The 12403-nt window shown below is 43.2% G+C and overlaps 1 protein-coding gene across 2 annotated transcripts; it reads right to left on the bottom strand.

Moving 5' to 3' along the window:
• Positions 1-3749: 3749 nt before the first annotated feature.
• Positions 3750-11667, bottom strand: PRDX4 (peroxiredoxin 4). Of its 2 annotated transcripts, XM_033053027.2 has the most exons (8): positions 11429-11663; positions 9510-9627; positions 8440-8556; positions 7774-7896; positions 6998-7128; positions 5408-5442; positions 4180-4226; positions 3750-3872 (listed from the first exon to the last, which is right to left on the bottom strand). In XM_033053027.2, the coding sequence occupies exons 1-8, from the start codon at positions 11640-11642 to the stop codon at positions 3869-3871; spliced, it is 789 nt and encodes a 262-aa protein (XP_032908918.1). In that variant the 5' UTR covers positions 11643-11663; the 3' UTR covers positions 3750-3868. The 2 variants fall into 2 exon arrangements, with proteins under 2 accessions (XP_032908918.1, XP_032908917.1); XM_033053026.1 differs by lacking the exon at positions 4180-4226 and having other exon boundaries at positions 11429-11667.
• Positions 11668-12403: the final 736 nt, after the last annotated feature.

Below are 12403 nucleotides of genomic sequence, written 5' to 3'. Positions count from 1 at the left end.
CTGTGGGATTGGCTGAACTCAGTGCCCAAAGGAGCACCTTGTTTCAAATGTTTTTATTCTGTGGTTAAAAAAAGTACTGAAATTACTCAAACTTCATGTAACAGCTTCTGTGGCCCTTTTTCAAGTGTGGACCATTCACTTGCAGCCATACCAGATTTTGCAGCCATGTCACATTGTACAGCACTCTGGGAAGAAGTTTGCAGGAGCTGGTGCAATGTGGGCCATTGAGTAACAGTTTCAGTTCACAAATCTGCTCTAAACTCACTGCGTGCTTAATTGGTTTTACTGCACATCCTGTCCAGCCTTTGTCTGGTGACACTGGTTTGGTTGCTGATCCTCCTCTGAGTGCATTCTTAACTAGGCATGGGAGAGATCATTTCTTCATGGGCTAGGTATAAAGCTAACAGGAAAATAAAAGGGTAAACACTGAGCTTTCATGAAAGAGAAATTGTTTGTAGAGGGTAGTTGGATGACCAGACCTGCACAGAAAATATGACTGGAGCACTTCTCTGCCAGCAGAGATCCTCATCCCTGCAGGGCTCCTGTCCATGAGGCTGGAGGCACTGCTTGGCATTGGCTGCTCCATACTTACCTTCTGTTACATAGCAGAAATGGGAGATTTCTGGAGAAGGGGAGTGTGACTCAGGGGATTGGTGTTTGGGGCACTCAGAAAGGAGAGTAGTACTAGTTCTCACTCACAGTGTCGCTATTTTATGTGGCAGCTGCTCAGCTCTTTGTTTTTTCTGTTCAGAAGACAGGATCACAATGTCATCTGCATTAGGGGTTAATCACATCACAGAGCTTGCTCTGGCATCAGCTCATTTCAGCTCAGCTGAGATCAGACCACTGAGAGAGGCCTGCAGAGCAGCTGGGTCTCTAGAACCATGTGTGACCTCCATAGCACTCTCAAAAGAGCTGTTGCTAGCTTGCCATCACTGCCCATTTTCCTACAAATGTGTAATAGAATAATTTAGGTTGGAAAATACCTGCCAAGATCATAGAGTTTAACTGTGAACCTAATGCCTCTACAGACTCCCAGCAATATGGTGTTTATTTTTTGGATATAATTGAGTTTGCAGAGGAAGAGGTTTCTGTGGGCAAGGAATGGATGTAACTCAGGAAGGCTGCAGAGAGCCTGTGCCATTGTTATTATCTGAATTGATACTTTGTCAATGCTGCTGGAAGTGACATCTAGGTCTCAGTTAGGATCCATCCTGCTTGGAGAGGTGGCTTTGATCTGCAGACCTCACCACCATATATAGTTTAACAGCTGAGGGGGCAGTAGAGGGGTGTGGGAGGCTTGCCCAAAATAACAGAGGAAGTTGAAGACTGTGTCTCATTATTAGTCATAGCTTGCCTTGAAGAAACATTTTTGCTTTTTCTGTTGAAAAGACAGGCTCACAATGGCATCTGCATTTTATGCACTTCCAAGAGAGGCCCCTGAATATATCCTGGGGTTTGGGAAAGCAGAGATGTATGAAATTTAAGTTTTCCACTATTTCAAACCTCATGTGAAGAGTACTGGAAGAACAGACTGCTTTGTTATTTGTTCATGTCAAGTATGTACAATCACATGGCAGCTCAAGACTTTGCTTAAGGACTATTTCCCTATTTCCCTAATGCTTTTTATCCCCACTGAATTGCATTAAAAACAAAAAAACAACCCTATGCCTATTTCCCTAATGCTTTTTATCCCCACTGAATTGCATTAAAAACAAAAAACAACCCTATGCCATTACTTATGACATGTTTAAAATGTAAACGCGCATTTATAAAAACCTTAAAAGTTGACACAGCTACATTGCTATGACTTAAATTTCAATGGTCAGAGCATGCAGATGGTCCCAGTTTTCTTCAGTACTGTGTTCTCAGTGCAGTTTTCTGTTCTTAGCTCAGGCTCTGTACAGCTTTTGACATCTGCTGTAGTTTGCTGCTCTCGGATACACCCTGTGGCTGTGTTGCTGTAACTCGCTGCTTACTGGGCTCTGCAAGGAGCCGTGGGCTGGGTGGAGCCTGGGTGGTAACTCATCTCTGTCTTTATCTGTCACTGGCTGGCTCAGTGCCAGAGGTTCCTGCAGCTGAGAGCATTAGGTGTGACTGAGCCAGCTGGCTACAAGGCCTCTGGGCAGCAGGGCACAGGCACTGGGTCCAAAGGGGGCACAAGCGTTGTGTTCATTCTGTGCCTTGGGCTGCTGCTGAGTATCTGTGTGATAGCTGGGCCTGCATTTCTCACACTGCAGTGTGAGAACATTCTGTGTGTTGTTCTTAGTGCTTCAGGGTTGAAGTAAACAGAATCTAGACTAAAATTCAAGGTGATTTACCTCCTAGTCACATGAGAAAGCACCTCTACATGCTGCCCTCTGGTCTTTGTGATCACAGGCTAGAGCAGCACTTTGGGGTTTGGCATTGATCCCATTCTGCCTCTGTTACCCTCTAGATGGGACGAGGGACCGTTTCCCCAGACCTCACACGAACAGGGAGGCTGAGGCTCAGTGGAGCTCTGCTTGCTCTGTTGTGGTTCCCTCTGCCCTTGGCACGTGTGTAGGTGTTATTTGTATCAGAGCTGAAGTGAAGTGAAGCAGCTGCTGCTTCTGTGTCTGCAGTGGCTAACATGGAGAGCTGCTCCATACTCACCAAATCCACAAAATCACGTAACTTCACAGTGCAAATGCAACTCCTGGCCTAGTTCTGCAGAGCTATAGTGAAGTGTCTGTGTATAGGGCAGGGAATTGTATGGTCTGGGAGGGAAGGGGAAGTGAGTTTTTAGAAATGTGTAATAATGCAAGAGTAATAATGTAGTGGTGCAGATTGGAGAGGGAAGGTGCCTGTTGCCTTTTCAAGGATGACCCTGGTGAAAAGCTGACACACATTTCAGTTGCTGTTTTTCCAGCTGCACAGACTAGAATACCGTGTCAAAAAGAGGAAGAGGTGGGAATAAGATGACATCCTCAGGAAAGGGTTCTCCAGTGCACACAAGTATGTCTTACATGGAGATGTTCTTTTCCCTTGAAAGAAGAAATTCACGCCCATCAGCCACAAATTTCTGATGATCAGTTCTTACCTTGGGAAAGACTACAACTACTCCCTTAAAACTAGGAGCCACAGTTAAGGAGTGGATTGGCACAGGACATTGTCCCCTACATCCATCTATTAACAGTGTAGGGACAGGGATGAAACTCAGAAAGTGTGAAACAGAATGTATCTTACCAGCAAATGCACTACAAATTTAAGCATAGAAAAATTTCCAGGTTCAGCCCTTGAATCACATCAGCTGCTACAGCTGTGCTTTTTTCAGTGCAGATGTATACAGTGATTTATATAGTGTAGGGTATGATCTTAGTAGTTAAAAAAATGTTAAGCTTTACACAGACTGGAAATTTAATTCAGCAACTGTAACTTATTCCTTGTTTTTAAGTTAGCTGCATGTGCTGCTGGACTATAGACAACTGTACAGTAACCAAGTCGCTCTTTTCCAGCTGTAGTTGCTAGAATGTGACCAAACACATAAGATTTTTGCAGAAATTAAGTAATCTATTAATAGCAAAAGTCATGAATCTAAGCCCAAGATGCTAAGTGGATTTGGACAACACTGAGCATCTAAATAAAACCTAAAGAGAAAACTTGTATTTCATAAGAATATTCTCTGATAACTAATGAGGTACCTGTGCTTCACACAGGTTAGACTTCTGTTTAAACAATGAGCCCTTTAATGTTTTACTGCTGTTACATATTAATCAAACTCCCAAAAGTACCAAAATTAATGACATTTTATTGGCAAAAATCAAGGTGAATGTGACTATTTGATTCAACAGAGGGAAGCCTCAGTTTAGTTTATCAAAATACTTCAGTTTTCCAGCGGGATCTGGAATTATCTGTGCAAGAAAGAAAATGAAAATATTAGTAAAAAATCAAACCCACAAAACCATAGCAAACTATAAAGCCAGAACAGCACAGTATTTTATAGTAAGATACTACTGCCAATTCACTAGCAACACTGAAGAGTAATTTATCAGTTGATTTGGTACTGTTCATCTCTAAAGGTACCTAACAGCAGTAGCAGAGAGATTCAACGATTGAGAGAGTGCAGCCTACCAAAGGAAGAATTTTGACAGCTTGCCCCAAAAGCAAGATATTTTGGTAAATTAGTATCTGTTAGCTAGAGGCTTAGAATTTACTTACAGTTCTTCCCTTGGCCACCACACTCTCATGGCTTCCTCTGGTTTGATCTAATTAAATCAAACACATTTAGAAGACATGACTACATCTTTGAGAAAGGCTATTTCAACTACTCTGCTACTGTCTGCATCTTTTTCACAGAGGAGGTGGAGAATGCTTATGTATTGCATTATATTATTAAACTGACAGTGTTGGAGCTGTTAATATCAGCATTGCGAGATTGTTTTTTAGAAAATATATCAATGGCATGTTATCTAGGTGATTCTTGTTATGGAAGGCAGAAGTTTTCAGTGTCAAAATACAAATGTTGGGCCAGCCAACCCTCTTTTATTTTACAATCTTAATATCCAGCTTCCCCCATAATGACACTTCTCTGCTAGTTTGAAAAAATTGACTGCCAGCCTCAAGTCATCCTAGGAAACTTTGACATCCAGCAAAGAGACATGGTTTAACATTCCACTGTTTTTTACTATCAAGTACAATGCTCACTAACTCTGCTTAGAGGCTGCTGGGACCTGGTTTTTTTGAGCCAGCTCTTTAACAACAGTGCTCTGTCATCACCAGATGGTTCAGAAGGAAGCCACATGCTCAAGTTAAGTGACAGTGATCTCATCTGAGCGAGGCAGCTCAGACCTCTGGCAAAGTTTCATTATTCTGCTGAGGCTCACTCTGGGCCAGGGAACACAAACAAATTCAGTGAGTGTTTATGTGAACTCTGGCTCCTCTGCCTCTAGTCACATGGAGCCCAGGAGTAACAAAGAAGGGAGGGCAACTGCACAGCAAAGCAGTGCTCCCTGCTGGAGTGCTCATACTGGCTCTGGCACATACCACAGCAGCCTGGGAACTTCTTTCTTTTTTTGGGTAGTGGCCGGGATCTGCAGTAGGAACCCCCAAGAATTTATATGGACAAATAACCAGGAAGATACAACAAGCTCAAGACTTTTGTACTTTCCCTCATTAGGTGTTAACAGGAAAAAGTCATTGATCACAAACTCACTGCTGAGCAAGTGAATTTTGTTCACATGCCAGGAGTTTGAAACAACTGAACATGTCTAGTGTGAGGGAAACAATCCCCTGATGAAATCAGTAGTAATACAAATGGTGTAAGATTAATAATGTGACATTATTTATACCTTCTCACTGACAGTTGCTAAGATTTTGGATTTGGCCCCAGTAGAAATGGTGAGTGATTGTTAGTACTGTATGCATGTTAATATAAACAGTGACTTACTGTTTCACTGCCAGGTTTCCAACCAGCAGGACAAACTGAAAAAAAAAAAAAACGGACAAAGTTAGCTGAAGTATTTTTACACAAACAGACTTTTGTGTGCTTAATATTCTCTTTCTGACCTTGAAGTAAAACACCATGAAATACAACATGTCAACATCTGAAACTATTAAATGTGCCGTTTTCTTTACACATGGGATACTGACCTAGCAGTTTATACCTGACACCATCCACCACTTCTGTTACCTGAAAACTGCAGATCTCTGGATGGATGCCTTAATTTAATTCTTGTGCCCTTCTACACTTCGTGTAGAAAAAGCAAAGCAGTATCTGAGAATGAACACCTATTCTAGTAAAACAGAAGTTTTGCAGTGAAATTCAGATGACTACACACAGACTACCTTTCTTTCTTTAAAATCAAAACTAGGGGCATTTTTTAGCAAAAAGATCAGTTCAAAGATTCCACAAGATACTAATTTTATTTGTAGCCTTGCTCAGGAGCAAAGGGATCACAGCATGTGCTTACCACAGTGTGGCTGGGAGCCCTGGGACCACCTGTACAGCTGCTATTCTGGAGTAAAGCTCTCATCTGTTCAGAGCTCTCCCTCTGAGGCTTTAGCCCAAGCAGTTATGTCATATTACACTGCTGCAAGACATGCTGACAGATAAAATGCTAGTAGGAATTGTGGAGAACTGTTAATCTATGAAACCAATGAAGTGTCTATAGTGTGATGTGTTTCCTCAACATTCATGTAAAAGTTGGGAAAAAATGTGATATTCTGGAAACAGTGCAAATTAACATTCTGTAAACTGGCTTTGTAACCAAATGTGGGCAAATTTCCTTAGTCAGATAGCCTAAGTATCAGCATCTATTTTTTCAAGACTGTACAGCACAGCAGAATAATAATTTGTACCTTCATATAAAGATACTTTCAAATGTCTGGTGACACTGAGTTGAACTAAAGTTAAGCTGCTAAATGTGTATTTATATGTAAATCTTCAAATAAATTATTTAAAGAAATATGAAAAAGTTCACCCCATGCTTGAACTTGAATAAGAATTCTTGATACAAAGTAATGATCTAAAGACAGTAAGATTTCTTTGTTGGGGAAAGATGATCACACAGCTATTATACAGAAAACACAAGTAATTAATTTTCACATTATCACCATGTATCTGGACATGAAACACTCACAATTACTTGTCACAGGTCCTCACTGAATGGCACAGGACAAGGGTGGCCTGAATCTCCATTATTTGAGTATGCAAAAATGTACTGAAAAATTTGGCCTCATTCTTCACAGCTTCATATTTTGTACAAATTTATGTTTGTGACACATGGTACATAATGCCAAATTGAGACTAAGGAATGCTTTATGCTCTCATTCCCATAGATGTGAAGCAATATGTAAATTAATATTCTAGAAACAACCTAAGGACCTGAGACCACAGAATCAAGCAGGGCAATCAAACCACTTCAGTCACTGTATGAGGCCAGTCCTTAATGCTACTGAGCATCTTTCCTCCAAAAAGCTACTACAGCTTCCATGCTAAGTAAAACAATCTTCAATATGGCAGTATTTAAAAAAGCACCTTCTCCATGTTTGTCTGTGTACTGGAATGCTTGTACTAAACGAAGTGTTTCATCCACTGATCTCCCAACAGGAAGGTCATTCATTGTGATCTGTCGAAGGATTCTCTTATTGTCAATAATGAAAAGGCCTCTGTGGGGAAAAAAAACAGTGTGTGTGTTAGGAAACAGAATTAATGTTAGTGGTGTTTTCATGCACTATTTTAAGTCTGCTGGATGGGGGAATTTGATCTTTGCAAACATCATATAATGCTCACCACTGGTACTGTTCTTTATCTGGGTATCAGAGGACACCAGCTGAGCTCCAGTTAAAACCTAAAAAGATACTTTTCTGCAGAACATACTACTAAGGTTAGGCCATAGAACTAAGGACAGGCCCTGCCAGGAGATGCTGCAGATGCTAGGGCATTACAAGGATCCCAAAAGAAACAATTCCATTTTAAGGAAATGTATCTCTTTAGCTAACCTTAGTATTGACTCCACTTGGACTTGGGAGCTCCCTGAGCAACTGCTGTTCTGGGGAGAACTGCATATTTGCCCTTTCCTTTAGGTATAGACCTTTAGGTATCTTCTAATGCCTGCTGTTAAACAGGATATTAACCTGGACCCCTCTTCTGACTCATATGACTGTATTTTTTGTGTTCTTTAATATTTTCTACTTATCAAGAATCCCCAAGTAAAAGCTGCTCCAAAAGAAAAAATTCAAATGCTTCTTTAAATATAAGCAGTAAGTGTTACCCCAGCAAAAACCCAACCAAACTGCAACCGTGTGAAATACCTAAGTGTATGTCCTTGATCTTCCAGATACACTCCATAATCCTTTGAAATCTGGTGTGTCAGATCAGAAAGAAGGGGAATCTTCATTGGTCCAAGTCCTCCTTGTTTTCGAGGTGTATTAATCCTTTGAAGGAAAGGAAATATAGATGTATTTCTCATACAGATATATACTCCCTACACAAAATCTCAAACATCAGTATGGAGAGAAGGATTTAGAGCAAGTGACATTTTTTCTGTTCTGCAAACAAAGGAGATGAACAGTATTTGTGGCTTGAACAAAATGTTCAGTAGATCTTTTGCTGGTTTTGGCCATGTGTTAATGATGACCTTTTTCTTACCAGTCACACTGCTTTATGCCAACGTGCTCATGAACTGGGACAATGTGAAGCATTTACTGATAGTTTCATTAATATTTTCTTTTTGTATTTGTAGTATTTTTTGGACTGAGACATGACATATTGCAAGCAATACATGTTAAACAAGCTTAAAAAGAAAGGTACTTTCACACACTAGAGTTAAAATTTATTTTGAACACTTGTGTCAATAGCATCACACTTTCACACATTATGATAGATATACCTACACAGGCTAAAAATCTGGCATTTTTTCTTTTGCTAAATTGGAACCTTGAATAATGCTTAGTGAAAGACAAGAGGAAGATACATACCATGCTAAGTGAGTGAATTTTGAGTCCACAGAACATGCTACTACTTCAGTATTTATTGCTCTGAATTCTTCAATTCGGTCGCTGAAGGCAATTATCTCAGTTGGACAGACAAACGTACTAGATGATTTAAGACAAGATAAAGTCAAAATTTCATGACAAAGCCAGTAAATTCTCTGCTTAACTTAAAATGGTGTATTTATCATAAATTATTTCAGCTTTTGCTTATTTTTATTGCTTCTTCAAGTATTAAATGAAAATGCTGCCTGACAAATCTTCCACCCTCAGACTCCAGCTTAGTTACAAATGGATTCTTTCCGAAGACTGTAAATCTATGGTTATTTTACAATCTGGATTCAGAGCTTGTACAGTTACTTTCTTTTAGACTTTGCAAATGTGGCTGAATTTAAGCATTATAATCCAATTTTTTCAGAGGATCATACTGTAATTTGTTGTTACTGTGCAAATCTGCTAGTTTCAACTAATTTATCTTCAACTTTTTCTATTACAGAAGAACTTAAGTAGTAAAGCCAGTGATGGTATAATATTAAAAATAGTTATGCATTTATGTCCTCTTCATTTTGAGGAAAAATATGGGATTGTCCCTTAAAAAGCAGAGATCTTTTCACTCAGTGAAGTTACTGTATTCTAAATAAAGGAGGTTAATGTCACGTGCTTCTAGGATGCTACAGGATCAACTTAAAGGGAAAATACCACCTCTGTATACACTGTAAAAAGTAGATGGGATGCTTTCTTCTACTTGCAGCACTGATTTGCAGCATGGAACAGAACACAGAGTCTGACTAACTGGGTAATTACAAAGTTGTTTGTTTTGTGTGAAGACACAAATGGGTTATTAATACAGTTATTAGGACAAAGATTGTGTTGCAATTTTACCAATGCATGATGAGAAAACAAATGCAAAGAATATATTTTCTTCTGTCACTCCTTTCTTCTCTCCCAAATTCTTACCAAATAAAAATACAAGACCTCAAAAAAAGAGATGAATTAATGAATTATAAATCTAGCATAGCTGCACTCAGTCTTGGTATGCCTACAGTGCTCTTACTTACAAGTCAAGAGGATAGAAGAAGAAGACGAGATATTTTCCTTCATAATCTGTTAACTTCAGCTCTTTAAACTCTCCATTAATGACTGCTGTGCCCTCCCAGTAAGGTGCTGGCTTGGAGACTGAAATACAAAGAATGTTGAATTAAAAGTCAGAAAATAACACCTGTGTTCAAGCTGTCCAAGGACAGCTGTTATTTCTTTTGCTTGAGAAAACAACCTGCAGCACAGTTCCAAGATGAAACCTGCTTTCCAGCTCTAAACAGGGGGGTACAGAATGATGAAGAAATGAAGGCTTTAGTACACATACAAAGCAAATAATTTGGCCAACCTGTGCTCATACACGAGCCCTGTTGATCACTGATATTCAAGGCCACAAAAACTTTATCTGGGTCTACTGAACAAACTCTGTGTGCACTGCCAGCTCAAGGCACCTGCTGGACTGAAGGGGAAAGCTCTTTAATACTTCAGGTACTCTCATTGTTTTGTTAGGAATAGCTGTTGGGAACCAGAAGCACAAGTTAGTTCAAATTCACTTTGCTACTTTTTAGCCATGGAAACCTGGCTGGAATTCTGGTCCACAAAAAATACATGCCACAACATGTTTAAGAGACAAATGCCTAAAAATGCAGCATATATTTATTAAATTACAGCTCCTAAGCAAATTTGAAGACAGCTGTTTTTAAAAAATATATCCAGTTGAAAAGTATGAAATATATTTACTATTCCTACTGGAAGGGATTAACCTTGAATTTAAAATATTTAAAATTAATCTGCCAGCTACTATTTTCATACCACTGTGAATTCTGAGACAAAGGATAGGGTATACTGGAATTACAAGGTGATCTGAATACACTTGCCATGTCAAGGACATTGACATGTATCTCCAGTAAATTAGGGAAAAGCTTCTGAAAAGAGAAAAAGGAATCTTGAATATTATCTGGATGGTGCCTGAATTGGTTGGCTCTCATTTTGGAGACAACCCACAGCTGCAGAATATAGTCAGCAAGGATATATAACAAGGACCTTCAGATTAGAAGGGAGAAGGGAAAGATATTAAACAAAATACTGGATATCTTGACCCCTTCCTAAATTAAGGTAATTGCTTTTGCAGTTATAAACATCTGTCTGTAATAACTTACACTGCAAAGAGAGAAAAACCCAAACAGTATCAGTTACAAATATCTTGGCTGTCTTTCTGTTTTTGTATTTTTTTTTCGTAGCATCTGCTTGCAAACGTTTAAAAAGGAACGTATGCACTGGCTCATAAAGGAAGAGGATATTACAGCTGTAAATTCTCACAGGGAAGGTAATTTCTGTGTGATCTCTCTGTACTCTCTGTCCTGCAGGACGGGACTTTGAGTAGGTGTCCCCGAACATCTCACAGCGACGCGATTTGCGGTGTTTGTCCCCACGTCTGTCATGTAAAGCATTTAAATCGCGAGGGAGCACAGGCACAAAACGCGTGCCAAGCCCAGCGCGGTGCAGCGGGTTAAAGAGGAGCCCATTCATTGTTTCTGATGCACTGCAGGCACAAAGCATTCCCGTGCATCCCCTGAAGCGCTTCCCCGAACTCGTTCGCCATTTCTGGAGCCGCGGACCTCGCGGGACGGCCGTGAGACGGCGGCGGGGAGCACGACCCAAACACAGCTCTGGAAGGGGCTGCCGGGGCCCGGCGCCCCCTTCGCTCTCCTCCCCTCTCCCCCGGCTGCCGAGCCCGCCCCGGAGGCCCAGCAGAGCCGGCGTGGGGAGGGCAGGGCTGAGGGAAGGGCAGGGCTCGGGGAGCCCGCGCTCCGCCTGACGTGGCGCTGCCGCTGCCGCCGCTGCCGCCGCCGCCGCCCCGCTCCGCAGCCCCGAGCGCACTGCGGGCACATCCCCGCCCCGGCCCCGCCGCTCCGCAGCCCCGGCCGCGCCCGCCACCTACTCTTGGCCTGGCTGAGGTGCAGCGAGTGGTCGGAGACGGGCAGCCGGGCCGCCTCCCCGGGGTACACCTGCCCGCCCGCGTAGTAATGGCACTGCTCGTCCCCGCGCTGCCGCGCCGGCCGCGGCTCCTCCGCCTCCGCTTCGCCTCCCAGCGCCGCCGCCAGCAGGAGCAGCAGCAGCAGCGCGGGGCACCGGGCCCCGCCGCCCGCCTCCATGGCCCGCCGAGCGACTGCACGTCCCCGCGGCGAGGGGCGGCGGCGGCGGGGAGGAGCTTGGCCCGCACTCACTCTCGCCTCATGGCCGGGCCGGGCCGGGGCTCGGGGAGGCGGGGAGGGCACTGAGGGGCTGGGGCTGTGGCCGTGGCCGTGCTGCTCTCGGGCGCTCCACAGCCAAGCTGGGTCCGGCATAGGACCCCCACAGCCCGGCATAGGAACCCCATCCCGGCACAGTCATCCCGGGACACAGCACAGCCACGCCGGGTCCGGCACAGGAGCCCCATCCCTGCACAGCCGCCCCATCCCGGCACAGCCCCCCCGGCCCTGCCCGCTCCGTGGCGCCGGGCGCTGAGCGCGGGCGGTACCGGCGGGGCCTGGTGCTCCGGCCTCGGAGGAATCGGGGAATTATGTACGTATGTAGAGAAAGAAGGGAAAGGCACACGTGTGTGTGGGGAGAGAGCGGCAGTGTCCGGAGCGTGTGATTGCGGAAGGAAGTTGTGATTGTGAGAGGCTTCCCATCTGCTATCATCTCTGATCTGTGGCAGGCGGGTTCTGTGGGCACGGCGCTGCTCGCGGTCATTCCCAGCCATGTGCTGCATTCCGGCCTCGTGAGTGCAGGCACTGCGGAACAGGGGCACTGCCTCAGACACAGAGCCTTGAATTGTTGCCCCCTGGGCTCGTGAATGGGCACCATGCAGTGCACGTGGTGACTGTAAGAGTAGGTTAGACAGAAATTAGATACAAGTCCCTTAATTCACAGG

The sequence above is a fragment of the Catharus ustulatus genome, chromosome 2 (assembly GCF_009819885.2).
Source record: "Catharus ustulatus isolate bCatUst1 chromosome 2, bCatUst1.pri.v2, whole genome shotgun sequence".
NCBI lineage: Eukaryota > Metazoa > Chordata > Aves > Passeriformes > Turdidae > Catharus > Catharus ustulatus.
The sequence above is the reverse complement of the archived record's forward strand: the minus strand, read 5'-3'. Positions and strand labels throughout refer to the sequence as shown.